Raw genomic sequence first — 25,611 nt, 5'->3', positions numbered from 1 at the left:
CATAATACCGTGCCTCATTACAGCGCCAACGAGATTTGACAGTAAAGAGACTACGAGACAAAAACAAACAAATAATAAAATTAGTAAAAATAAAAGTTTCAAGGCATAAACTCAATATCTAATTGTAAAAGTACCTAGTAACAACGTCAAAATGCAATCAGATAAAACCTTAACTACACAAAGTTACCATTTCCTAACTATACAGCAGATGAAAACTTTCCATAATGAGACTAGGTAACAATTTGACAAAGTGAGGAAAAACCGAATATCTAAATTAAAAAGCACCTAGTAACAACGTCAAAAAGCAGTCAGATAAAACCTTAACCAGATAAAAACTCAGATAAACGGGTAGTCAAGTGCGTGAATTGAGTTCAAAGTGCTGAAATTTTATTCAACTTTTTGTCATAATTTGATTAAACAATTACAAACGATGAGAATTTGCGAGGTCAATAACTACGGTCAGATTTAACCCGATGGGAGGAAAAAGATGTTTGTCATGCATTAATAACCAAAAAGATATCACAATAAATCTTATGACTATGAAAACAACAACAAAAACAGGCAAAAATATATCGATCGGCCAAAATTGTCTGAAGAAAAAAAACCATTTGAGTATATAATTCCTCCCCTCACAAGTGGGGTCGGAACCACAAAGAATTATTATAAAAGTTAATGATTTGCCTGTGCGGAATTTTGAGGCCACGTTATTGAGGTCACGTGACCAGATTTTGTGCTCTCTTAAGACCGTCCGGACACTTCAAATTTCTTTTGCAAACTTTCCAAAAGAGCTCTAATTGGGCCGGGTCTGGACGGTGGTCATGGAAACCAACCTCATCATGGAAGTCATAAAAATGAACTTAATAATTTGCCTCGAGGAAAGATGTAAAAACACACCAAACATCAATTGGAACAATTAATCAGGGCTAAGAGGGCTCGAACCAACTATCTCCAGAAAAGCGGTCCAGCATTTTAACCTTTAATTACTCTATTAACTTTGCAATTCTGTTCGGCCTATATACCAGCTGGTGGTTGATACAAAGGGAACAGTTGAAAATGTCCATAAACAGACGTTTTAATTGTCAGTAAGACTTTGAGCACGAGTGACTCAAACTCTGGAGAGGGAGGTATGTCAGCTGCACCCAGTAGGAAGTACAAACACCCTCTCACCACAGCGCCCACTACGTCAGACTCCACATTGACCCACTCCGCAGAGGGGGAAGGAGGGGGTGGGGGTGGGTTGGAGCCGAGCAAGGATAAGCTGCTCATGCATGGTGGTGTAGAGGGTGACATCAGCAACATGGCTGTACTTAAGAGCTCCTTGAACCAGGTGAAAACTAAAAATAATTTGTTAAACAAATTCAGTAGTGAATCAATACCGTCGGGTCCTGAATTTATCCAGATAAGAACTCAGATAAACGGGTCGTCAAGTGCGTGAATTGAGTTCAATGCGCTGAAATTTTATTCAACTTTTTGGTATAATTTGATTAAACAATTACAAACGATGAGATTTTGCAAGGTCTGAGAGTTGAACTTTCCTAGGAAATACAATTTACAGCTGTCAAATATTGACTGCAGTAATTGCATTTCTCGGGAAATTTTTACCGTATTAACCAGATTTTTTCACTTCATAGAACTTTTTCCTCTAACTTCTCGATCTCTGGGTTTATTCACTTTCCCCTTGTTAGAGATGTTAGAAAGCGTTGTCTTTCACAACTTGGAACCAATTGGACAGTAATCAGTTTGCGTTTAGGTTTTTAGAATGAACTAAATCAAACATTATGGACAGTAGCAGCTTAGATTTTGAACACTACACTCAGCGAACTGCAATTTTAATCACGATATTACTTAAAAAAATTTGTCATCTCGCTCGTTGTAGTAAAAAAAATTGCGTCTGAGCTGATTTAATATAATAAGTTTTCAGATTCAAAGAAAATCCGAGAAATTTTAGCGATGTGTACATTAGTTATTTGTAATCTCAGCCTGTGGGCCAATATTTACGGCAAGTTGTCAGAACAACTGGCAATCAATTCCTACGGAAAGAAAATAATATTGTAAATTCGAAAACAGAAAAATGGCATACTTTATTCATTGCTATTGATGTCACTAGTTTTGTGGAGTAAGCTTAATTTTAAACAGGATCTTTTTTCCGTTTGTTTCCTCTTTAATTCATGAAAAGATTCGCTAAAAAAGTTTTATTGGTCTACCCGGAGTTTGGTCGCAGTGGGTTTCAGCGCTGTACCATTGACTTTCAATTTTAACCAGTACTGAACCAGACAAATAGAAGTATAAACCTTTTGTCAGTCTGCCCAGACTACATCCCACTCTGTTCCTCTTCTTCGCAGCCTAATTTACAATCTTGGTCAAATCTGCACAGAATGTTTCACCATCAGACTGTGCAGACAAAGAACTCTCAGACTGCACATAGCAAATATTGAAAATTTCGAATAGCTGATCTCATGCCTAACATTTTTAAAATGGCGATACCCTCAAAAACTAACTAAACCATATATTGGTGCATTCACATCTATACCATATATTGGTTCATCGGTGGAGGTCGGTAGCGGAGGTCGGTATCGGAGGTCGGCAGCGGAGGTCGGAAGCGGAGGTCGGAAGCGGAGGTCGGAAGCGGAGGTCGGAAGCGGAGGTCGGTATCGGAGGTCGGTATCGGAGGTCGGTATCGGAGGTCGGAGGTCGGTAGCGGAGGTCGGTAGCGGAGGTCGGTATCGGAGGTCGGTATCGGAGGTCGGTAGCGGAGGTCGGTATCGGAGGTCGGTAGCGGAGGTCGGCAGAGGAGGTCGGAAGCGGAGGTCGGAAGCGGAGGTCGGCAGCGGAGGTCGGTAGCGGACGTCGGCAGCGGAGGTCGGCAGCATTTCATGTAGCTATAAAGCCGTAAGCTAAACGTTCCTAGATTGATGTGTTCATTGTGTCATACGTGACTTACCTCACTCAGGTATACTGGGTTATTTTTTACGCCCAATCCCCCCACCCCCCCCCCTCGCTCTCCCAGGAGCATGTGCTGTTTTTGTTAAATAAACGTGCTAATTTGTAACGGGTGGTGGTGGATGGTCTGCATAAATTTTCTTACGAGGGGTATTCTTTATTTGTTTTGGGGAGACTTTTATTTTTTGACATATTATTTTGCTGCATTCAAATGTAATTTTGACGTTCAAATGTTTAGGTTTCCTTTAATTTTGTTCAGCTGGACGGGATCGACAACCTTCGGTCTTCACTCATTCGGCCAATCGGACCAGATCCGAGCGCACCAGACGCTGTTATTCGACCTCCAACCTCCTGAAACCGACCACCGACCTCCGACCTCCTGCTGTGATTTCTTTGGCTTCATGTGTGAATGAGGAGAATTCAAATCTTGTGAACTCAAAACGTGCAACAACTAAAACTTAATCGTACAAGCACATGATTTTGATTTTGACTACATGATTACATGATTTTAGCCAAATTACTGTAAACAAAATTTATGCTTAATATAAATGCTTAATTTTATGCTTAGCACAGCGTCTATTTTGCAAATTGAGTGCCACTTGAGAGGCTTGTTCAAACAAAGCGCTGCAAAATATAGAGTCGAAATGACTAGAAAGGCAAACAGAAAACTGCTTCTATTAGTTATAATGCTAATTTTGAGCGAATGCTACGCATCCTGCGCATCCTAAATCAAGCGAATACTTTGCATCCTGCTCATCTTAAAATCATGCTTTGCAGACAAAAGACAGTTTATGATTCATTCTGTTAAGACAAAAAGAAGTTTATTATTTCATACTATGCAGCCCATCGACATAGCAGAAGCTAAAAATACATCATAAACAGTCTATAAAGTGTCATGATCAGCAAACTTGACATAATAAAACACATAATTAAAATTTAATGATTCAGCACTGAAATAATATGTGAGGTAGGTCCGGGTACGGATACTGATGGAAATCATGTTATTCATCTTATGAATTGTTATTTAGCTTAGCTGCTGTTCAAAATATAACCCTTTTTTTCATTCATTGCCATTAAGCAAATTTGTTTATTTTAAAGTCTGGTTTTTGTAAACCAAAAACACAGATGTATATCTTCTTTTCTCATCCTACATTTAATATCTCTGTTATGACACTTTTTCTTAGAAAGTTAATCTAATGCATTTTTGTTTAATCGATAGTCTTTGCCGGCTGAAGATATCTAAGAAACTTTCTTACTAAATCCATTAACAAAATTTTTCTACCAACTGCAACTGATTTTCTTTAGGAATTATTGCCCGAAGACAGACATTTTTATACTTTTGTCTTTATTTTCACTCCTTTTATACCTTTGATAATGGAATAAAGAGAGTTTATTTTAGTACTTGAATGAAATACTGAAATTAATCACCTTTGAGAAAGTGTCGCACTGTTAGTTCTGATTTGGAAATACAAAATTGGTTTTTGGCAGTTCTCTGGTAAATTTTTACTGAAATATTAAAGGAATAATTAACTTATCCGCAGACACTAACCAATGAAACTTAGTTTTCTCTTTATTGCTTCCAAAAGGTCGAGAATTTGGTGATGGTCACTTTATTTTCTACAGGTTGTGAGACTTTTTTACGTTTTATTAAAGAAATAGGTCTTAAAAATTCATACGCAAACAGCGTCTAGGCACCACTTTAAACCAAGCAATCATTAAATTATAGGCAAGAAAAAATTTGGAGTAATTTTAGTGAATAACCATTGAACCGATTTGAGTGATACAAGAGTTTCACCTACTCCACCTAATCCCCTAAACCACTCTAAACCAACGGCAAGAATTTTTCCCATCAAATATTTATGTTTTAATGTTCACTTTTCAACCAAAATTTTATAATTTTTGCAATTTGGTGACAACGTTTTTTTAGAATTGTGACAACTGCGATTAGAATTTTGTAAAACTGGAAAATCCTCATAACCTCTGTAGAAATCGTTTAATTTCAAAACGAAGTTATTTTGTCACATATTTTGGGGCACATACGAGTCCGATCAAGGCAGATTTTCAAGGCTTTCTCTTTTTTTTTCTATTGGAGAATGGTGATTATTGGTATCGCTCTTTAACTATTAGAGGCAACGGATTTGAAGTTCCGTTGGTTATCATCGATGAGTCAGTGCGGTGTATTTTCTTCAATCCAATCAGAAAATATTCATAGCTTCGAAATTATTTCGATCGATGAATCCAAAATTTTATAACAATTTCTTCTCATTTATGGATCAGAATAGTTTCTTATAAACGTTTCCTGTCGGCTTAAAATGGACACGAGTTTTGTTATTTCTGGAAACAGGACATTTTAATGTATTTAATAACTTTAAAATAAGATAAGACACTAGTATGCATCTGAGGCGCAGAGATACCTTGGTCGGTTCTTCAACAAAAAAATGACACGTGGAGGGAATTGAAGCAGTTGAGCTTCTAAACATCTCGAAGATCCAAGTGCAAAGTTCAAAAATATCAAGACAAACACAAATGCGAAAGCAGCAAAAATTTATGGTTTTAATTAAATTTCCAAGGATTTTCTATGATCCATTAGAAATCAAAGATGTCACACCGATGGATTTCTTATGATCAGAGAATCCATGGTTGGCTTCCATGGATTCCAATGCGAGCCAACCAGAGAGCTCTGAACTTTGAGCGGACTTGTGTGGCATAAAAGTCCGTCACCAGCAATCATTGAGATAAAACAATCATATGCCAATTTTTTGACAGGAGATAGTGATTGAGGGTGGATGAGTTTTTACCATACACTGTAAATATTGACCCGGGTTGACCAGCATAAATCATTCTTCGCAACCATGCCCAAACCATATATTGAGTTTATGGTAACTTGGCAACCATATAGCTGACCATGGAAAATATCAACATTGCTCAAAAAGCTCTTACAACACACATGGATTGGATTCTGGTTTTCGTGCATCATCTTGGCACAGTTGCCAAGAAAACCATGTATGATATTTCAATGGTTGCCAAGAAATTCTTGATGGGTTTTTCAGGGTTGCCAAGAACACCATGAACAAAACTAGTCTTTTAATTCAACTGGTAATGTTACGAAGTAAATAAGTAAGCGAGATATTATTAGCCAATCAGAATCGAGTATTCAAATGTGCATATAAATCGTTCCAAATAAGATTTAAATGCGTATAAAACGTTCTAATATACGTAGAAAGTTCCGAAAAAGTTCATTTAACCTAATTTTAAGTAAATATAACCACTATATCGATTAAGCTGGTTTTCGGCTTAATATTTTTAGGTTCTCTAGACAATTGCCGATTGAATACGAACTGATTTTGACGTCAATGACATCAGACGAAAAAACCTGTTAAATGAACAACAAAATCTTGCCGTCTAAGTTTTCACTTGTTACATTGAACTTGATAATGCTTATACGTTGCTTTATTCTAATAACACGTCGTTATATGACGAAAAAAGAGTTGAATTGAATCTTCCGAACTTCTGTTATTTTCCGACAGAGTTGATATTGGTACCGCGACCCTTATTATCCGTTAATTCTGATTAAGTCGTCGACTTATTAACCTATGCGAGAGGTACGGGGGCATGCGAGAGGTACGGGGGTATAGCTCATTGGTAGAGCATTCAGCTCACTTCAGTTCATTCACTCATTCAACTAAGTTGACAAAACGTATATGTTTGTTATTTACATCCACTCCATCTATCCTAAACAAGAACCATTGACTTGATACAAACCAATTAATCATGCCTACTGTTTAGTAACTCAAATTCATCCCAATTCGTCATCAACTTATTTACCTGAAACTACTGCCAGGGCTCATCATTACTATTTTTTGTTAATACCTTACTGTGCAATAAATTTGACTTAAATAATCCTTTATAACATTGTTATTTTCCCTTGTATATTATTCCGGAAAGCTTGCGTTGTAACACAGTCTTGTCTACATCCTTATGTCATCTAAAAGTAACAGGTGTCATTGGAGACGGAGGTGGAGAATGAAACTACATGAAATGGGTTTCTCTATCAGCTCTAGTGGTTCAGACGTCCAGTGTAGTCCTCACAATGAGATACTCTAGGACGACGAAGTGAATCTGATGTCACAGAGAGACATTAAACGAGATGAAAAGAGGCACTCAGAGCATCTACAGAGGTCAAACTGACATCGACAAAACTGTAAGACAGAACATTAAAGAATTTTTTTTGCTGATTAGTGTGAATTAATTAGATTTATCACCTAGAAGGCAAGAAACCCAACCCGTGAAATTTTTTGACATTGTTGTAGTGGAATTAAACTAATCTTAGTAGAAAACACTGGTGAAGGGGCCCTGGCAAACATAAATTTTGAGACTAAAAAACGTCATTTTTGAAAATTTTTGGCTGATTTACCAAAAATTCGAGAAAATTGATATAGTCGGTTAGTATATCAAAAAATAACCTCTGATATAGAGAAAATTGAGAGAAAATAATGCTAAATTGTTCAATTTTGAAAATTTTTGGTCAAGTTTGAGGCAATCGCAAAAAACTTTAGAAAATCAATACCGAATATTGATAAACCGTACTTTTGAGTTTAAAACCGTCTAGTTTACTGGATTACCGTTCTGTAATCAAGAAATTGCAGAAATGTTGACCAAAAATAGAAAAAATTGAACAAAAGCATAAAATTTTGAAAAATTTGTCAAAAAATCAATTTCTCAACAAGAAGGTTCGTAAATTGAGTAAAACTCAATAAACACAAAAAGTTTTGAAAATTTTCACAACCTCCGGTCCACAAAAAAAATTATGGAATCACTATAATTTTTCCTCGTCGCTCGTTTATGTACCGTTTCGTCCTCGTCCTTTTTCTCCTTTAACTTTTCAATTCTCCGAGTTCCGTTTTTCAAGAACGTCGCTCTCCCAAGTTTTCGCTTTTCGTTTTCTTCGGCTACTTTTCCGGATTTCGATGTAGTATGTCATATGTGATGAAGTATGTTGTTGTTTTTGCTGTAGTATATTGAGTATGCTAGTTTGCTGGTTTGTTGTTTGGGTCTTACAGCTTTCTAGGGTGTGACTTAAGTTTATTCTCGAGTTACTGCTGGATTGCCCTTTGACTTTTCAACTTTACTAATTTACTAGCCTTCCTGTTGTAGTATATTTATTTTGCTGCTTTATGTTTATGTGTACCTGTATGATTGCTAGTTGGTTTGGTCTTGTTGCCTTCTAGGGTGTGACTTAAGTTTATTCTCGAGTTACGGCTGGATTGTTTCTTGACTTTCCAACTGTCTTCATCTACAAATACACTATTGTAGTTTATTCAATTTTGCTGTAGTTTGTTTAATACCGCTAGTATGCTGATTGTTTGTTGTGGTTTGGGTTTTGCTAGGATGTGACTTAAGTTTATTCTGGAGTTACGGCTAGTAAATTTCCTGACCTTTACATCCTTTTAGTGTACTACTGCATTGCCGTAAATTAGTTTGTCGTTAAACTTGTCGTTATAAACCCATTATGAACTACGTTAGATTGTCTTGCAGTAGTTTCTCTCCTTCTTCCTGGGGTGTGACTTAAGTTTGTTCTGGAGTTACGGCTAGGTTGTTTGCTTGAATTTTTGCTGTGGTCTGCTAACATAGTTCTTTCCAACCTCATTTCCCGCCCGTTCTCTCCCACCGTCCCGTTTCGTTGCGTAGCGCGTTTTCCACCCGCTTTCCCGCACGTCCCGTTTCCGTTCCGTCGCGCACTGCTCGCTCGACTTCCCTCCCGTAACGTCACCGTTTCGTCGCGCGTTGCTCGCTCGACTTCCTTTGCCTCCCTCCGCGTTGAGCGCATAACGTTCAGCGCTCCACTTCTGTTTTGTCGGGCACAGTGTGCTCGACGACCTTCTTTGCTCTTTGGGCGGTTTGTTTTACAGACTGTTTACAGTGTGCTGTGTTTGGTGTCTTTTTCGTTGGGTTTGTTTTGCGTGGGTTCGATTTATTTGGAGTGCGCAGTGTGCATAATTAACCGTGTGCAGTGGTAGGATCGCTGGTGTTTGGAAATAATAACATAATGATGTCTAATAGTCTTGATCAAAAAGTCAAAAAGTTTTACGCTGCCAGGTCAAAGCGTGAGGCTGAATTGCATGCTAGACATGAAGATATCCTTCATTGTATAAATAGTCAAAGTAGGCGAGTGAAAGTTGAACGCCTAGTAACAAAGTGCAAGGAAGCATTTATGACCGTTGTACACAAAAATGAGGACCTGATTGCATTTGCTGGAAAAACGGAGGATCCAAGTGCACTTGTTCCTTCACTAGAGTCTTACTTAGAGGCAATGACAACCAAGAACGACAACATCCTCACTTCAGTACGAAACTACATCAACTCTGCTGATGATAAAGTGAGTGAGTTTCAGGAACCGAAGGCTTCCATTCGTTCTAGACTTCCCTCATTGATGACCTCGTCAAAAACATCTCCCCCGAGCACCAAACGCCACTCTTCCTCCTTTTCCGACAACAAATCATCCAGCCCCCGCAATAAACGTTCCCCTGCACCCAAGCGCCCCACCAAGTCCAAACATTCAACAGCACAACACCGAACCCGCTCATCCTAATGACCTTCCCATTCCGAACCCAGTCTTCGCACCTAACCTCACTGCTCCCATCCCACAAGCCACTTTAGATAATCAGCCTCTCGTCAAAACATTTCAGAATAATAATAACCGAGTACACAAAGTTGTACGTTCCGTTGCTCCGCCTGTCCCAAATATGCCCAATATCCCTCTTGGCCAAAATTTTGTGCCAAATATGAGTCACTGGCGGTTTCCACAGCACAGACCGTCAATTTTCAACCAAGACACAACCACCGTGAATAGTCTGCCTCCAAATGTACACGCCCATATCGCACCATCAAGCACTTATGTTCCACCACGAATTTATCACAATTCGCCCCCTTTGATTGATATGCAATCACCGTTAGGCGCGCAGCAGGAAAACCTGATCGCGACTACTAATGTTGTACCTGGTCTAGCCACTCCGGTTTTTCAGCCAACATACCCCTATGTTGGGCCCACTCCGTTGAGTTGGAGCGGTCCGCAGGTGTCTGCACCTGCCCCTCCGATACCGGACAATGCGTCACTGATTAGGGAATTAGCTGATGCAATAACAAGCAAGAGAAACGACCCTTTGCCTGAGTGGAAACTTGCAGAGTTTAATGGCGATCCATTAAAATGGCATGAGTGGTATGGTCAATTCAAAAGCCCGATCGACTCGCAGCCGCTCACTGATGACGTTAATTGACGTACCTTAAAACACTCGTCACCGGTAAAGCAAAGATCGCAGTCGCCGAGTTTGCTTACTGTGGTTTAATGTACAAGGATGCACTAAGGACTTTGGAACGTAAATTTGGCCAGCCACAGGCAGTCGTAAGTGCACACTTGGATAAACTAAGCAGTTTTCCACTTCTTAAAATGCACAATAGTGATAACATCATAAACTATTCTGCTGCAATATCCTGTCTCGTTGGGGTTTTCAAGTCACTATCATATTATGCTGACTTGAAGAGCGCAACAATGACTTGAAGACCACAACAATGTCATCTGTTACTGATGTTTAGGGGCTCCTTCAGGTGACTGAATTGCAGTTGGTCAATTCGTCCGGTTTAGATACCAAGGCTTTAGTTTTGTGTGATACCGCCTGCAGTAACTCTTGGGTGGCCGGTAGTCTCGCAGATAGACTCGGTTTGCATGGTAAAGCACTAAAGCTAACTGTCAAGGGTATTAATACCGAAGAAGTAGTTGATACTAGGGTTGTTGAAGTTACTGTGAAATCAAGAGAACAACAAGATTTCGAACCATTCACCGTCAACCTTTTCGTTAAAGAGAGTCTGAACGTCGGCTCAGATATAATTAATGTACAGGTCCTGCAAGAGACTTACCCACACTTAGCAGTCCTTGATCCCGTAACATATTCCTATAAAGAAATTGAGATGATACTCGGACAAGATGTCTATCATGCCATCCGCCCGTTAGAATACTTCTCTGCCGATGAGAAGCGTTCAACCGTTGCCGTACGCTTGCCCATAGGTTGGGTCTTAAGCGGTCCGTTACCATCAAGTTCGTGTTTAACCTCAACGTGCTTTAAAGTGAATATCGAACAAGACAATGAGTTAGCAAGTCAAGTAAAGTCATGGTACGACATTGAATCATTCGGGGCAAACAAGCAGGTCGACTCAAGATCTGCAGCAGACGCAAGGGCTCACGAAATCCTTGAGAGTACCACCATACACAATGGCCTGAGATACGATGTCGGAATGCTGTGGGCAGCAGATAACACCAAGCTCCCAAATAATTACTTCTCATCCCTTGTGCAATTAAAATCTCTCGAAAAACGATTGGCTAAGGATGAAGACCTTAGAGAGAAGTAGACTAGTACCATCAAGGAAGACCTAAACAAGGGGTATGTAATTGAGGTTCCGGACGCTCACAAGGTTGAGAACCGGTCCGATAAAGGGTGGTACCTACCCCACCATCCGGTTTTAAACCCGAACAAACCGGGTAAGGTGCGCAGGGTGCTCAATGGAGCAGCAAAATTTCATGGCGCCTCACTGAATAAATCTTTGCTCACTGGCCCTGATCTGCTCCAAAACCTTATTTACGTACTTCTTCGCTTCCGACAACATCCATATGCCGTCTCTGCCGACATCGAGGGAATGTTTCTACAGGTTGGTGTATTACCATCAGATCAACCATCACTTCGCTTTCTGTGGCGGGAGGAACCCACAACTAACGTTGTTGTGTATCAATATACGCGCCATATATTCGGGGCTAAAGACTTGCCCACATGCGCCAACTATGCATTACAACGCACTGCGAGAGACAATGCCAAGTTTTACGCCGAAGCTGCAAAAGCCGTCCTTGAAAACTTCTACATGGACGATTACCTTGACTCAGTGGAGTCTCCTGAGAAAGCCATCAATAGATCGAAGGAATTGGTACATCTTCTCCATCTCGGTGGGTTCAAGCTTACAAAGTTTGTAAGCAATGTGCAAAATCTGGCTGATCGAATTAATGGTTCGCCTCAATCTACTGAGCCCAAGGCTATTGTTTCATGTCAGGAGGATTCATTGCATGTGCTAGGGTTAAAGTGGGATCACACTAATGACACTTTAGTTGTGAGTAGGGGTACAAGCTGCGCTATCACCAAGTCCCTCACGCAACGCTTGGTCCTAAGTCTTGTCTCGAAAGTCTTTGACCCCATTGGTCTTGTCGCACCGTTTACCGTCGGTGCGCGATTGCTCTTAAAAGACATCTGGCGTGTCACAGGACGGCAATGGGATGACGAGCTCCCACAGGACATGGTTCAAAGATTTTTGGTCTGGAGTGCGGACTTACCAAAGCTTGAAAACATCAAAAATCCCCGAAGTTACTTTAGTGGACCCTTTGATAATACAGAGTTGCATATGTTCGGTGACAGTTCCCAGGATATTTTTAGTGCCGTCGCATTTCTTCGAGCCCGAGTAACAACCCCTACGGGCAAGATAAAAACAGAGCTTGCGTTTGTTTTGGGGAAAGCGCGCGTGGCGCCAATGAAGGTAATGACCGTCCCAAAACTGGAATTGCAAGCAGCTCTACTTGCCGCTCGGCTGAAGAACGAAATTATTCAGGCACTTACTGTAACTGTTAACCAAATTTTCATGTGGACAGACAGCACGACTGTTCTTCAGTGGATAAACTCTAATGAAAAGCAACCAATCTTTGTTGCAAACCGCGTTTGTGAAATTTTGGAGTATACCAGCGTTGACCAATGGAACCACGTCGCAACTAAGGATAATCCAGCTGACACTGGCTCGCGTGGAATGTCCGCTGAGGTTTTGCAACTAAGCAGTTGGGTCAATGGTCCACATTTCTTATCTAACTCAAGTTTCCCTTTCGCACCGAACAAAGACGTCATTAATAACATCAAACTTGGCGTCAACCAAGCAGTCATCATAGAAGACACTGTCTCTCTCGCTACATCTGTTAAAAAACAGACAACTCCCGTTCCGTCGTTATTCCCATTTGATAAGTTTAGTTCTTATCAAAAGTACTTGCGCATTGCCGCATACGTTCTCCGGCTTCTGCTGAAACATGCCGGCTACCGTAAACCCGATGGTAGCATTTGCTGACCCTACTGAGTTTGACGAAGCCAAGCGTCATCTACAGTACTTGGTACAAGGAGAGTCTTTTGAAGCCGAAAGAAAAAATCTTCTTGACAATAAATTCGTTAAACGGAGTAGCCGAAATGCTCCACATTCACCGTTTATTAGTCCAAATGGGCTAATCCGTTCCTCGGGCCTCATCAAGCGGTTAATGGAAGTTGGGTTTAACGTAAAGTACCCAATCATCTTAGATGCACGTCATCCGTTTGTAATACTGTTCCTTGAACACACGCACGTACAGCATTATCATCAAGGCGTTGAATACCTAAGATCAATTGTGCAGGAACACTATACAGTACTGAAACTAAGATCATCCTTGCGTTCCATCAAAGCACACTGCCTGAGATGCCGAGAATTCCAAGCTGTAACTATGCAACCAATCATGTCTGACTTACCTAAGGAGAGACTTGCTTACCAGTCTCTTCCCTTCACGAACACTGGCGTTGACTACTTTGGGCCATTCTATGTTACTGTCCGCCGTACTACTGAGAAAAGGTGGGGCTTCCTCTTCACCTGTCTCACTACTCGCGCTGTCCATGTCGAGATAGTTACATCCATGGACACCAGTTCTTGTGTTATGGGAGTTGAGCGGTTTGTGTCACGTAGGGGTACACCTGCCATGATTTGGTCGGAGAATGGCACTAACTTTATTGGAGCGGAGAAAGAACTCCGAGAAAGTATTGAAAAGTGGAACGTTGTCAACATTGCAGCTGAGCTCGCTCAAAAAGGTATAAAATGGAGATTCAATCCACCCAGCGCACCACATCAAGGTGGTATCTGGGAGAGGTTGGTACGCAGCTTCAAGCGCGTGTTATATACTATTCTTGGCACGCGTCGCCTCACGGATGAGGTACTGCATACTACCTTTTGTCTCGTGGAGAATGCTCTCAATTTGCGTCCTTTAACACCCGTAAGCGCTGATCCGTGCGATTTGAACGCTTTAACGCCCAACCACTTTCTTTTAGGAGAACACTTTACCGGTATTCCGCCTGTTGTCGGCAATAATGAGTTCGACCATCGTAAACGTTACGCCCGTGCGCAGTCGTACGCTAATGCGATCTGGTCCCGTTGGATCAAAGAGTACGTACCGACGCTGAACCGACGCTCTAAGTGGCAGACGCCTGCCGAGCAACACCTTAAGACCGGTGACTTGGTTTGGATAGTTGAAGAAACCAACCCTAGGGGTTACTACCCAACCGCTCGGATTGTGGAACTCCGTTACGGCTCCGATAGCGTCGCGCGCTCCGCCGTTTTACGTACGTCGACCGGTTCACTCGTCCGCCCGCTTGTAAAACTTGTACCAGTTTTCCCAACATCTTCTTCCGGGCCGGAGGATGTTACGAAGTAAATAAGTAAGCGAGATATTATTAGCCAATCAGAATCGAGTATTCAAATGTGCATATAAATCGTTCCTAATAAGATTTAAATGCGTATAAAACGTTCTAATATACGTAGAAAGTTCCGAAAAAGTTCATTTAACCTAATTTTAAGTAAATATAACCACTATATCGATTAAGCTGGTTTTCGGCTTAATATTTTTAGGTTCTCTAGACAATTGCCGATTGAATACGAACTAATTTTGACGTCAATGACATCAGACGAAAAAACCTGTTAAATGAACAACAAAATCTTGCTGTCTAAGTTTTCACTTGTTACATTGAACTTGATAATGCTTATACGTTGCTTTATTCTAATAACACGTTGTTATATGACGAAAAAAGAGTTGAATTGAATCTTCCGAACTTCTGTTATTTTCCGACAGAGTTAATAGGTAAAAAAGGCTGAAAACGTACCTGTTGACATTTCAAGAGGTATCAGGGGTTCCACTTTTACATCTGAGAAAACCATTCATGATAACCAACAAAACCATGCTGGCGGGTGCATTGTATCGGTACCATGCACCCGCCAGCATGGTTTTCTTGGATTTAATGCAGGAACCCCGGATACCTCCTGAAATGTCGTCAGGTACGTTTTCAACCTTTTTTTAACCAGTTGACGTAAAAAAAGTTTTGTTCCTTGCGTTCTTGGCAACCATGAAAAACCCATCATGGATTTCTTGGCAACCATTGAAATATCATAAATGGTTTCCTTGGTAACCATGCTAAGATCATTCAGGAAACTCAGATACCTCCTGAAAGGTCAAGAGGTCAACAGGTAGGTTTTCAACCTTTTTACCAGTTGAGATTAAAAAAACGAGTTTTGTTTATGGTGTTCTTGCAAGCATGAAAAACCCATCATGAAGTTCTTGGCATCCATTGAAACAACATACATGTTTTTCTTGGCAACCATGGTAAGATCATGCAGGAACTTTCTTCATGGCCTCTATGGAACCAAATATGTTTCTTGGATATGGCTGCCGAGAAAGGTCAACCTGGGGAGATCGTGGTCACTTGATGTCCCTCTTTAAAAAGAATTTCCCCTCTTAAAAAACAAATACATGGATTCAATTGGAGTTTCGGTTTGTATCAATATAAGAAAGTTGAGACGTCCTTAGACTGATCATGGGTTCAAGAGGGGAAGTTCTCTTTAAGGCATTAAGTTCCTTTAACTGACTCAGATACATATTCTGAATCTTCACACTTTTCTTGAAGTAATCTGCATTGCGATGGACCCTGGGAGTTGCTTCAGAAGATCAGATAGGGTAAGAATCCATGCTTCGATCTATTTTTTTTGCATTTTGTTACGGCTTAATTTCTTGATACCCATGCGAAGATCAAATGCCCATATATCTTGATATTTTCATGCAAAAGTAGCATATCAAGATCTTGATATGATGAACCAGGTTTTAATTGGATGTGATTTAACTGGTGTGTTGATTGGCTTTGACTACCCATAACGTTAGTCGAACTTATCAGTTTTGAAACACACTGAACTGGAATTCTTCCGGTATTGTTTATTTAGGACTACTCAGCTCTGCCGGGACCAATGCCTCTGGACGACAGTGGTGCATGGGAGCAGAGATCAGAAGACGTGCATGTATTAGACATGGAGAGAAAGCCCAGACGGAAGAGCTATGGATACCACATCAGATCAGCACCAGTGTCTGCTGACGATGATGACCTTGCTGGACTACCGGGAATATCAAAAAGTAAACAATTCTATTCGGAACACAATCTCCGATATTTCGATTTATTTTTCTTGACAAATCCCCATACTAAAAAGATTATTAGTTCTTTGTAGCCTTATATTAAACTTATAAATGATAATTATGGGGGTCATAAGTCACACAGGGGCAAATTAATTCGTATATTTTGTCAATTTTTATCTTGTTCTATTTAAGTTAAACAACAGATTGAACCCAGTTTAAACAGACAAATGACAGTCGCACCTTTGTTTGACTATAAGATTGTTCGCTGAATGAGCTATATGAAAAAAGTAAAATCTTTTCGCGAGAAACAGAGGCAATTGTGAACTGAATCTGACTTGAAATTATTTCTGCAGTTGATTCATCGGAGGACGAAGATGACGAAGATGAAGAAGAAAGAGGAGAAGGGGGTGAAAGGGGAGAAGGGGCTAACATGGACATCACAGACGAGTCAAATCCCGGAAGATTTGAAACCGAAGTGGCTGAAAGGCGCAACAGCTACAGAGCGTAGGCATCATTATTAAAGTATTTTTATCGATCTCATTCTCAATTGGCGATTGAGCACTCAATCGGTAAGGGAAATAGTTGAACAATTTAAATGGCATACCATTCCAGATTAAGTTAAACCATGTTTCACAGTTTTTTGGTTTACTTTCTCTTTTAAATTACCGGACCGAACTCCAATTCTACATCAGTACTATGTTCAAGTCTAAATCCGAGTCTTATTTCGTTTCCCAGTACTAGGCAAGTCTAAATAAATGTCTAATAGAAGCAAATCATAGACAAGACTTGGATAACATTTGGAAGTTGATTCCCAAGTCAAAACCAACATTTCAAAATTTTTCGAGTGGAAATTTTGAATTTCGAAACATTTTGTAACCTGCCACAATTTCGAGGTTAATTTTTAGCCACTTTCCCGAGGTCTTGAAAATTGATACCAAGCCGGTACAAAAAAACAAACAGTACTGTAGGGCATCGAGGTCATTTTAGGTAGTTATGGGTCTTTTTCAGCCGTTTCAAACAGTTTTTAGTCCAAATTTCACAAAAATGGACTAAATCGACAATTATTTGTCCAAATTTGGCGGACCCATTTTTGACTTGCCAAGTCTTGAGCAAGACTTGGATTTAGACTTGCCAAGTCTTAAACCAGACTTGCAGTAAGACTTTTAAAGTTTTTGATCAGATTTGGATTTAGACTGCCAAGTGTAAAAAGGGACATGATCATAGCTCTAAATCGGTAATGAAATGAGAAATGTAATTAGACTTGCCCAGTACTGAAATTGAATTGGCGTTAGGTCCGGTTAATTTCTGATTTTCAAATCAAAGGCTCAAATTTAATATACATATTTAGAAAAAGTAATGCTTACATAGCATTCTTGGTCTACGGAAACAAATGGCAACTAGAACAAGCAAACGCTAAAGAAATTTTTTTAACATAGCAAAAAATTAAACAAAATTACTTTTTCAAAAGTACTTGGTGTAAATTGGGGACATATGATTGAGCAGAAACATGATCTTGGAGAAATAAAAACGAAATTCAGCAAAGGCATTTGTTAACCGCTACAAAAACAACAATTTGTTCTCAATCTCATAGTTTTAGTTAACAACTACATGGAGAACTCGCTTCAGCGAGCATATTCAGGTTTATATTTAAAGTAACCATTTTCTATTATTTTAAGGGTGTGAATTCATTGATGATTGAGCCGTTTTTCAAAATGATGCGTTAATTGTTTTTTTTGGTAACTTTACCGTTGCATCAAGTATTTTATGCAAACGGATGTTTTTTTAAAAAAATTACAAAATTTCATGTGAGATATTTTAATGATGAGTTTCATATTTTGTGCATGGTTTCTCATTTACAGAAGCAAAAACTTCACAAGTTTTCAGATTGAATGATTTTTCCGTTACAAAATTATCCAAATCCCTTATAAATATGATGAAAATGGTCAAAAATGAAAGAAATGCGCCAAAAAATTAGCACTTTTTAGGCAAAGAGCTTTAAACCTGGATCAACAATCAAACAATTTTCTTTGATTTCATACTAGGTTATTTATGATTTTTAGTAATCATATCTTCTTGGTAGTCATACAAGGATCATATATGATTTCCTAGAAATCATACAGGGATCATACAAAAAATTTCGAAGGCTATAAACTGTATATTTTTGATTTCCTAATGAAGTTGAAAAAATCTCTTGGAAATCATACAAGGTCAAAAATGACACATAAAACATCGACTGGTGCGACAAATTTTCGCAGAATGTAGTCAGAGGACTTATTAAATTATTATATCGCATTTGTAATCCACATTTGATTCTTTGTGTGCGCTAAAAGAATAACTTTGTGGATTAAACATATTCAGAAAACGAATCTGAGGTTATATGCAAATTATTTCTGTCTTGATTATTTTTTTTATAAATGAGCATTTATAATTATAAACTGGCTTCAGAGTATGTCAAAATATTTGTTATCTATTTGGACTTACTCTTTTATTTAGTGCCCAACTTTGCAAATGATATTGTACGTTAGGGTCTTATGGCGGATCACAATGTGATACCGGGGTGTCATATAGGTGATGCCCTACCGAATAAAAACAAAAAACCATGAATGGTAAAACTTTTTCGAAAAATAGATGTATGATTCTTGGTATTCGTACTAGGATCATATATGATTTCTTGTTAATCATACAAGTATCATATATGATTTCTTTGGTTTCATACAAGGATCGTACTAAAAAATCAAGTATGGAGAGTATGAAATCATATATGATGCTTGTATGAAATCAAAGAAACTTCAACCCGGGAAGTGATACTACGTAAAATAGCCTTTTATGCCCTCAAAAGATTCAAATTAGTCAGAATGATTACAAAAAAAGTACAAATATAAATTTATTCCAATTTTCGAAAAATGTGAGAACAATAATTAAGATCGCTGGTTTATTTCCTCCAAGTTATCATTTGACCATTATTCTGTTTGTTACTTTTTTCAGCTCGTGACAGGAAACAACATGTCAGTAACAAGTTCACTGGCAATAGTAAAACGGGTTTTTTGCGATAGTAAAACTAGCAAATAGGACAAATGGCGAATAAATATGACTTTTGATGATGATGATGATGATGATGATGATGATGATGATGATGATGATGATGATGATGATGATGATGATGATGATGATGATGATGATGATGATGATGATGATGATGATGATGATGATGATGATGATGATGATGATGATGATGATGATGATGATGATGATGATGATGATGATGATGATGATGATGATGATGATGATGATGATGATGATGATGATGATGATGATGATGATGATGATGATATTTGTGTTTGTTATTTATTCATCTTTTTCTTCATTCATTCATTTTATCATTGCTTTTATTTATCCATTTTAACATTCTTTTGTTTCTGCCTCATTTTTTTTTTAAATTCATTATTGTCTCTATCATTTTTAAAGAGAATTTTCTTAATTCTGTCATAGTCTCTGCCAAGAATTTTTGTGACTGGGTATAAGGTTTCCAGAATTAGTTTTGACACTTGGACAAATAGATTTTAGAAATCCATTTTTTTTCTCTTGACAGTGTCTGAGGATGATAACTTTGAAATTACTGATTATATGTATTCGCTTCTAATTTTAGAGTTGACCCTATTTATGTGAACCCACCCCCTCATGCAGACGAGGGAGATGACGATGCGAATCGAATTCCTCCCAAGCGGGCTTCACTTATGCAGGACCCTGTCCTAGTGTTCGACGAGTTAGCCCAAGAACACGCTGCCACAGTCATCCAAGCCCAAATGAGAGGTCATATGACAAGGAGGTCCGTTGACTGGAAGTCATCAAAAGCTGAGAAAACGAAGCGATCAAAGCCATATACCACTTGAAAATGTTCACATGAACGCGTACAAAAAGTGAATGTCACTGTTTTCTAATTGACCGTCGGGCACGAATTTAGAGATCTTGGTGAAATTTATGTGACTTAACATGAGAAAGGTCAACTGTTATATGAAGGCGGGAAAAACAATTCAAGAAAACTTAGGCAATGATTATTTGAGCGGAGGAAAGTGGCAAAAATGTCTTAAAAGAGAACATATTTGATTGAATTTTTGGCCTCAAACTACAATTGAAAGAAGTTGTTTGTTAAATTAGTTTATTGGTTTAAAAAAGGGGGTTTTCGGGCTTGATTTGCTTATACATGATTTACTAAATTCAATTTTGTTAATTTGTCTTTTTCAGAGTTACAAGTATTTTCAAATTAGCAGCTCTTCCTAAAATTTAATCTTTTCGTTAAAAAAGTAACCTCAATTTCAACTTAAAACAGCTATGTGCTTTCTTGCGGTTCTTGCATTTCCATGAGAACAATTCAGAGCCTTAAATTGATGTACAAGCCGTTGCTTAGCAACCAGCAGACCGGATATCTAACAAAGGGTTAAACGAAACCTAATCGCTGTCTATTGCGACTCTTTCTTCAATTTGAACACAGTGAACACAATTTCGGATATTACTTTTCAATAACAGACAAAAATATTTATTTCCCTGAATTCTTTTGTCAGAGCGTCAAAAGCCTTTCATCGTGTTACATCATCTGGGGAGAGAATTTTGAATCTTTGAAAGACACTTTTCAATTTAATGTGCAATCTTGTTTTGCTGCAAATATTTTTGCAGCAGTTTTTTTTTTAATTGAGACAGTCAGCCGTTAATCGCTAGGCCAGAGCTCAGAAAAAATTGAAGAAATTTTATTATTAAGCAAAATTATAGTTCACGATGTTCGGTAAAATTTGAAGATTACAATGGCCGGGTAGAGAGCAATATTTTGAAGCAAATAAATTTTTTCAAACAAAATTTTGAGTAATTATAATTTGAAGCAAAAATTTATTGCAGTTTTCTTATAAATCAGACACAATAGCATTTGTCTGGTACAAGGCAGCATTTTGGAAGCAAAAATTACAATATATTATATATTATTTTATTATTAATTAAACAAGGAACGAAGCTTTCAATAATGTATGGACTGTTATTGAGTTCGTTTGCGGATGCAATTAAGGAGACGTTTGGAGAAGAGGTGTGGAAACAGATTAAGGACAAAGCAGGAGTTCAGTACTCAACATTCGTCACTCACCAGGTAATTCAAGTGGTCCTCAGATTGCTGCGCGACTCGGCCTTTTTCGTGATTTCAACGGTTTCGCATATTAAAAGCTATATTGGTTATTAATAAATATAGAAGTAAATATAAAAAATATTTATTTTTATTAATATCTGAATTTCAAAAACTTTTCTAAAATTCTTACTCTTAATACAAGATTCAACTGCTTTGAGACATTCTAACCCGGGAATTGGAATCGGAACGGAGGTAAACAAAGTAATCTTAAATTTACTTTGAGGGATTTTATAGCCTCATTGTGATGCATCTATCCGTTCTTGAGAGTACCCGTGGTGATGCATTAACAACACAACGTGTAAATACTTTAAACCGAACTTTGTTCCTGATCATCTATCATGCTTACTAATCGGACCTACTGTTGTCGGGGAAACCAGTAGATTTATTTACTTAGTAATCAAATTTGAAATCCTTTCAAAAAACTTTTCAAAATCTAAGTCACTATTGCAATCAATACATTTTAGATTAATTTTCCTGAATGCATGTCATTTGTCTGAAAAAATGTGAGATGCATTGATTTTGGAGTGATCTGTTCGCGTGAAATGGAACGGATTTCACTAGCTAACCTGAGTATAAACCTGATCGAAGCTTATTAGAGTTAATTGAGACCTGATAATAGTCCAAATGAGAGCAATTTAGAGAAAATAAAAACAATGTTTACTCGGTTATGACATAAGAATTGAGTTGTGCTTTCAAGACAATTCAATGTTTTTGATTTTGTAAATGTTAGCACTAATGGGAAAAATTGAAAATCTCACAGTTCATTAATGGTTATCTAGGACAAACATGAGTTCCAATAGATTCATATGTAACTTGAGTACATGTTTATTGTCAGCCGGAATAACGTGATTGAATTTGAAGACGAGGCAATTTTTTTCAACCAACCCATCAAATTTTTCTCGAGGTACTTTCAATCATTTTATTACCAATATATTTTTACCGTCAAACTTCTGAGCAAAACTTGCTTTAAAAATATGCCGTTAATGTATTGAAGTGTTTTGTGCAAAATTTCTTCGCCAAATTGCAATAGCTATTTTAAGAAAATGTTTTTCAAAAATTTCAGGCCAATAGACAAAATGGATTGCACGAATCATTATTAAAGATTGAAACATGGTCAAATCTGTTTGTTTTGTTTCAATTTTGAGACAAAATTTAATTAGGAAAAAAACGTATTTCAAAAATTCATGAAACCGTAAGTTTAAAAATTATGTTTTGGTATAAGGCCTATTTGACTTTTGATAAGACGTTTGCTTCAGTTTTTTGATTATTTGGTTGCTAATAAATCTTAAAAAAACAGTAACAATATGAGAATATTTGCAATTTATTAAACATTAACAGCTAAAAGTAGTGAAAAATCAATTATCATGTAATTATATAGAACAAAGAACTTGACTGGCATAAAGCACCCAAAGCTCAACGTCATAACAATAATAACATTGAATTTTTCCGATTTTGTATCTAACGGATAATTAATTGACGATAACAGTCAACATTTTGACAACAAATCTAATAAGTTAACAGATACCTCAAACTGATGTTTCCTAGAGCAAAATTGAGTATTTAAACTTAAGTTTTTTTCTTCAATTCGAAAAAGATGAGTCTTATAAGTACTTCGATGAATTCAAAATATTGCAAAAACTTAGCACAAGCTGTTGGAAAAAAATGGAGACTAAGGGAACACAGTTCCGTAATATTAAATATAGTCAAAATGCAAACGATATCAACACCTTTGCTGTCACTAGTAGGGTTCAAACTACTGTTAAAAAGGATATGAAATGAAATCTAACCATCATCTGTGGGGCACTTCATCACAACCATCACCCTAAGATATCTATACTTGAAATGAATACATTATAAAAACGTTGTGTACAATTTATATGAACAAAGCTGGCAATAGGTCTGGACATAAACGCACGAAAGTCTGGAGACATGCACTTTTGAACACACAAAGAACACACAAAAAATTTTTACCGCAATAAAGTCTGGATACAGCCGCTTTTGAACGAAAGGTAGTCTGAACATGAACGCACAAATATTCAAATTTTGAGCGCACGAATTTTGTTTCGGAACGCATTATGGTCTGGTCATATGTGATTTAGTACGCACGAAAGTCTAGACAAGGAACTTTTGACCGCATGAAGAAAGCACAAATATTCTTGAACGCACGAAAGTCTGGAGATAGGTACGTTCCGCCTGGAGCAGTCTGGACATAGGCATATTTTATCTGGGCCGGTCTGAACATATGGACTTTCGGTCTGGGACCTCAACCTGAGTTACTTGAAAGCCTATTGTGCTTACCATTACACCAACTCCTCTTCTTAAGCTCTCGAACTTCTTCATCCCTTATAGCCCAATTTTTTGTTAAATCTTGTTCCTCAAGAATCCATCTCCAGTCAAGCTTGTGTTGAACAAGAAAATCTTCCTGTCAAGCTATGTCAAGCTTATCGTATGCACAATTTATATAAGGTTGTTCCCTCTCGCCTTCTAATTTTACACAAAAGATATTTCCCTTTAAGGCTAGAAACTATTCTTCTTACTTGTCTTCTATAATTTGTTAATACAATTTGAGATTAGGGGCTTGATCTTAATAAATGTTATTGACTATATATCATTATACCTATATTATTAAGAATTTTTTAATAGAATTAACACGCAATTCAGTTTTGTTACAATACCATACTGTGTTCTTGTGATTATTTTACTCATCACTCGTTATGTTTAGGTTTACTCTGAGACTCTTCAGCCGAGGCTGACCAACGCCTCAACTGGAATCCTCAAACAATCTGCCGACGAAATACTCATGTTCCAGGGCACCAAATTTGTGGAGTTTTGCATCAAATGTGGCTACGACAACTTCATGCGCTTGCTGGGCCGAACTCTCTCGGATTTTTTCAATGGTCTTGACAACCTTCACGAATACTTTCGTCAATCGTACCCTGAAATGAAGCGGGTCAGTTTTATTGTAAGCGAAGAGAGCCGAAATGGTCTAATTCTACATTACCGAAGTAAACGAAAGGGTTACAAAATGTACGTCAAAGGACAAATTCTTGCGGTGGCTAAGTACTTATTCGGTCGTGAGGTCAAAATTGAGGTCAAAGAGGAACGATTGATGGATGAAACAACTTTCGTAGCATTTGATGTGTTCTTCGATAACACTGACTACCAAAAACGAACTCGGCCGTCATCAAAAGTCAACAAATTTGGCCTACACGTTAAGCAGAACTTCTTGTTCTCACTGTTTCCATTCAACATTGTGTTTGACAGGACTATGATGATAACTAACGTTGGAAACAGTCTCTTTGAAATCATGCCGGACATTCTAAACCAGCCGGTCGATGATATATTTAAGCTGGTGAAACCGATGGCCAGCTTGACTTGGGAAACGGTAAATAAGACTTATGAAACTCTTACAAAAGCTTGGAATCACATAAGCTCCCCAGGTCGAGGTGCCAAACGGAAGTTACCCAAGTCAAAAGCGCACGTTGAATTTCCACACCAAAACTACAGGGTCTGGAAATTGGTTCGAGCGCAAAAAAGTCTGATTTTGGTCACTTCCGCCTGGGATAGTCAAAAATATAAAAAGGATTTTCAATAATTTGAACCTTAATATGTTTTAAGATCAATGAATTCTTGTAGATCTCGCTCTGTTGCTGGATGTTCATTTTGCAAAATTTATTTAGCGTTTTAAACAATAAGTAAAGCAAGAATAATTTATGATTTCTAACTACTTATAAGAAGCACCTCAGGTAACACGTACTTATTTTTTTGGGCCAAAAATGTTAATGAATGGAAGTCATATATGATGTTTTAGCTCCTTGCATACGAGAACAACTCTTTCGAACTGGAGACTGTTGACTGTCTGGTGCCCAGAAAAAGAAACGGTGAGAACCATGGGCAAATTCGTAATCTCTTCTTCAAATATCAATTTAATCCCCACTCACGGAAAAACAGTGCAGGGATACTTTGCAATTGACCCGAATTTATACTTGATTTATATATGAAAAAAAGACGATCATTGACATCAGTAGTATTCATATCTGCCATGTTACTGGAGGGGGGGGGGGGGGGTCCGGACCCCCCCCCCTACAAGAACTCTCACCACCGAAAAACTGATTTTCTCTTAGTGAAAGCAAGTTTTTTGGTTAAGTTTCGCCAGCCTGAGAGAAGTTCTTGGGTTAAGTTGACTGGCGAAACTTAACCAAAAAACTTGCTTTCACTAAGAGAAAATCAGTTTTTCGGTGGTGAG

At 38.2% G+C, this 25,611-nt stretch overlaps 2 protein-coding genes across 2 annotated transcripts; both read left to right on the top strand.

The window, feature by feature from the left end:
• The first annotated feature begins 1,251 nt into the window (after positions 1-1,251).
• On the top strand, positions 1,252-20,433 carry LOC142356507 (uncharacterized). Its single transcript, XM_075408403.1, has 4 exons — positions 1,252-1,327; positions 16,015-16,201; positions 16,555-16,705; positions 19,848-20,433. The coding sequence occupies exons 1-4, from the start codon at positions 1,265-1,267 to the stop codon at positions 20,089-20,091; spliced, it is 645 nt and encodes a 214-aa protein (XP_075264518.1). The 5' UTR covers positions 1,252-1,264; the 3' UTR covers positions 20,092-20,433.
• Positions 20,434-20,844: 411 nt separating this feature from the next.
• LOC142356508 (soluble guanylate cyclase 88E-like) lies at positions 20,845-25,246 on the top strand (the record flags this gene model as incomplete). Its single annotated transcript, XM_075408404.1, has 3 exons — positions 20,845-21,329; positions 24,088-24,750; positions 25,177-25,246. Coding segments are annotated over exons 1-3 (853 nt in total), but the record flags the coding sequence as incomplete, so codon positions are not given.
• Between the last annotated feature and the right edge of the window lie 365 nt (positions 25,247-25,611).

The sequence above is a fragment of the Convolutriloba macropyga genome, unplaced genomic scaffold (assembly GCF_964194025.1).
Source record: "Convolutriloba macropyga unplaced genomic scaffold, txConMacr16.3 SCAFFOLD_2354, whole genome shotgun sequence".
Lineage (NCBI taxonomy): Eukaryota > Metazoa > Xenacoelomorpha > Acoela > Convolutidae > Convolutriloba > Convolutriloba macropyga.
This window is presented reverse-complemented; position numbering and strand designations above follow the sequence as displayed.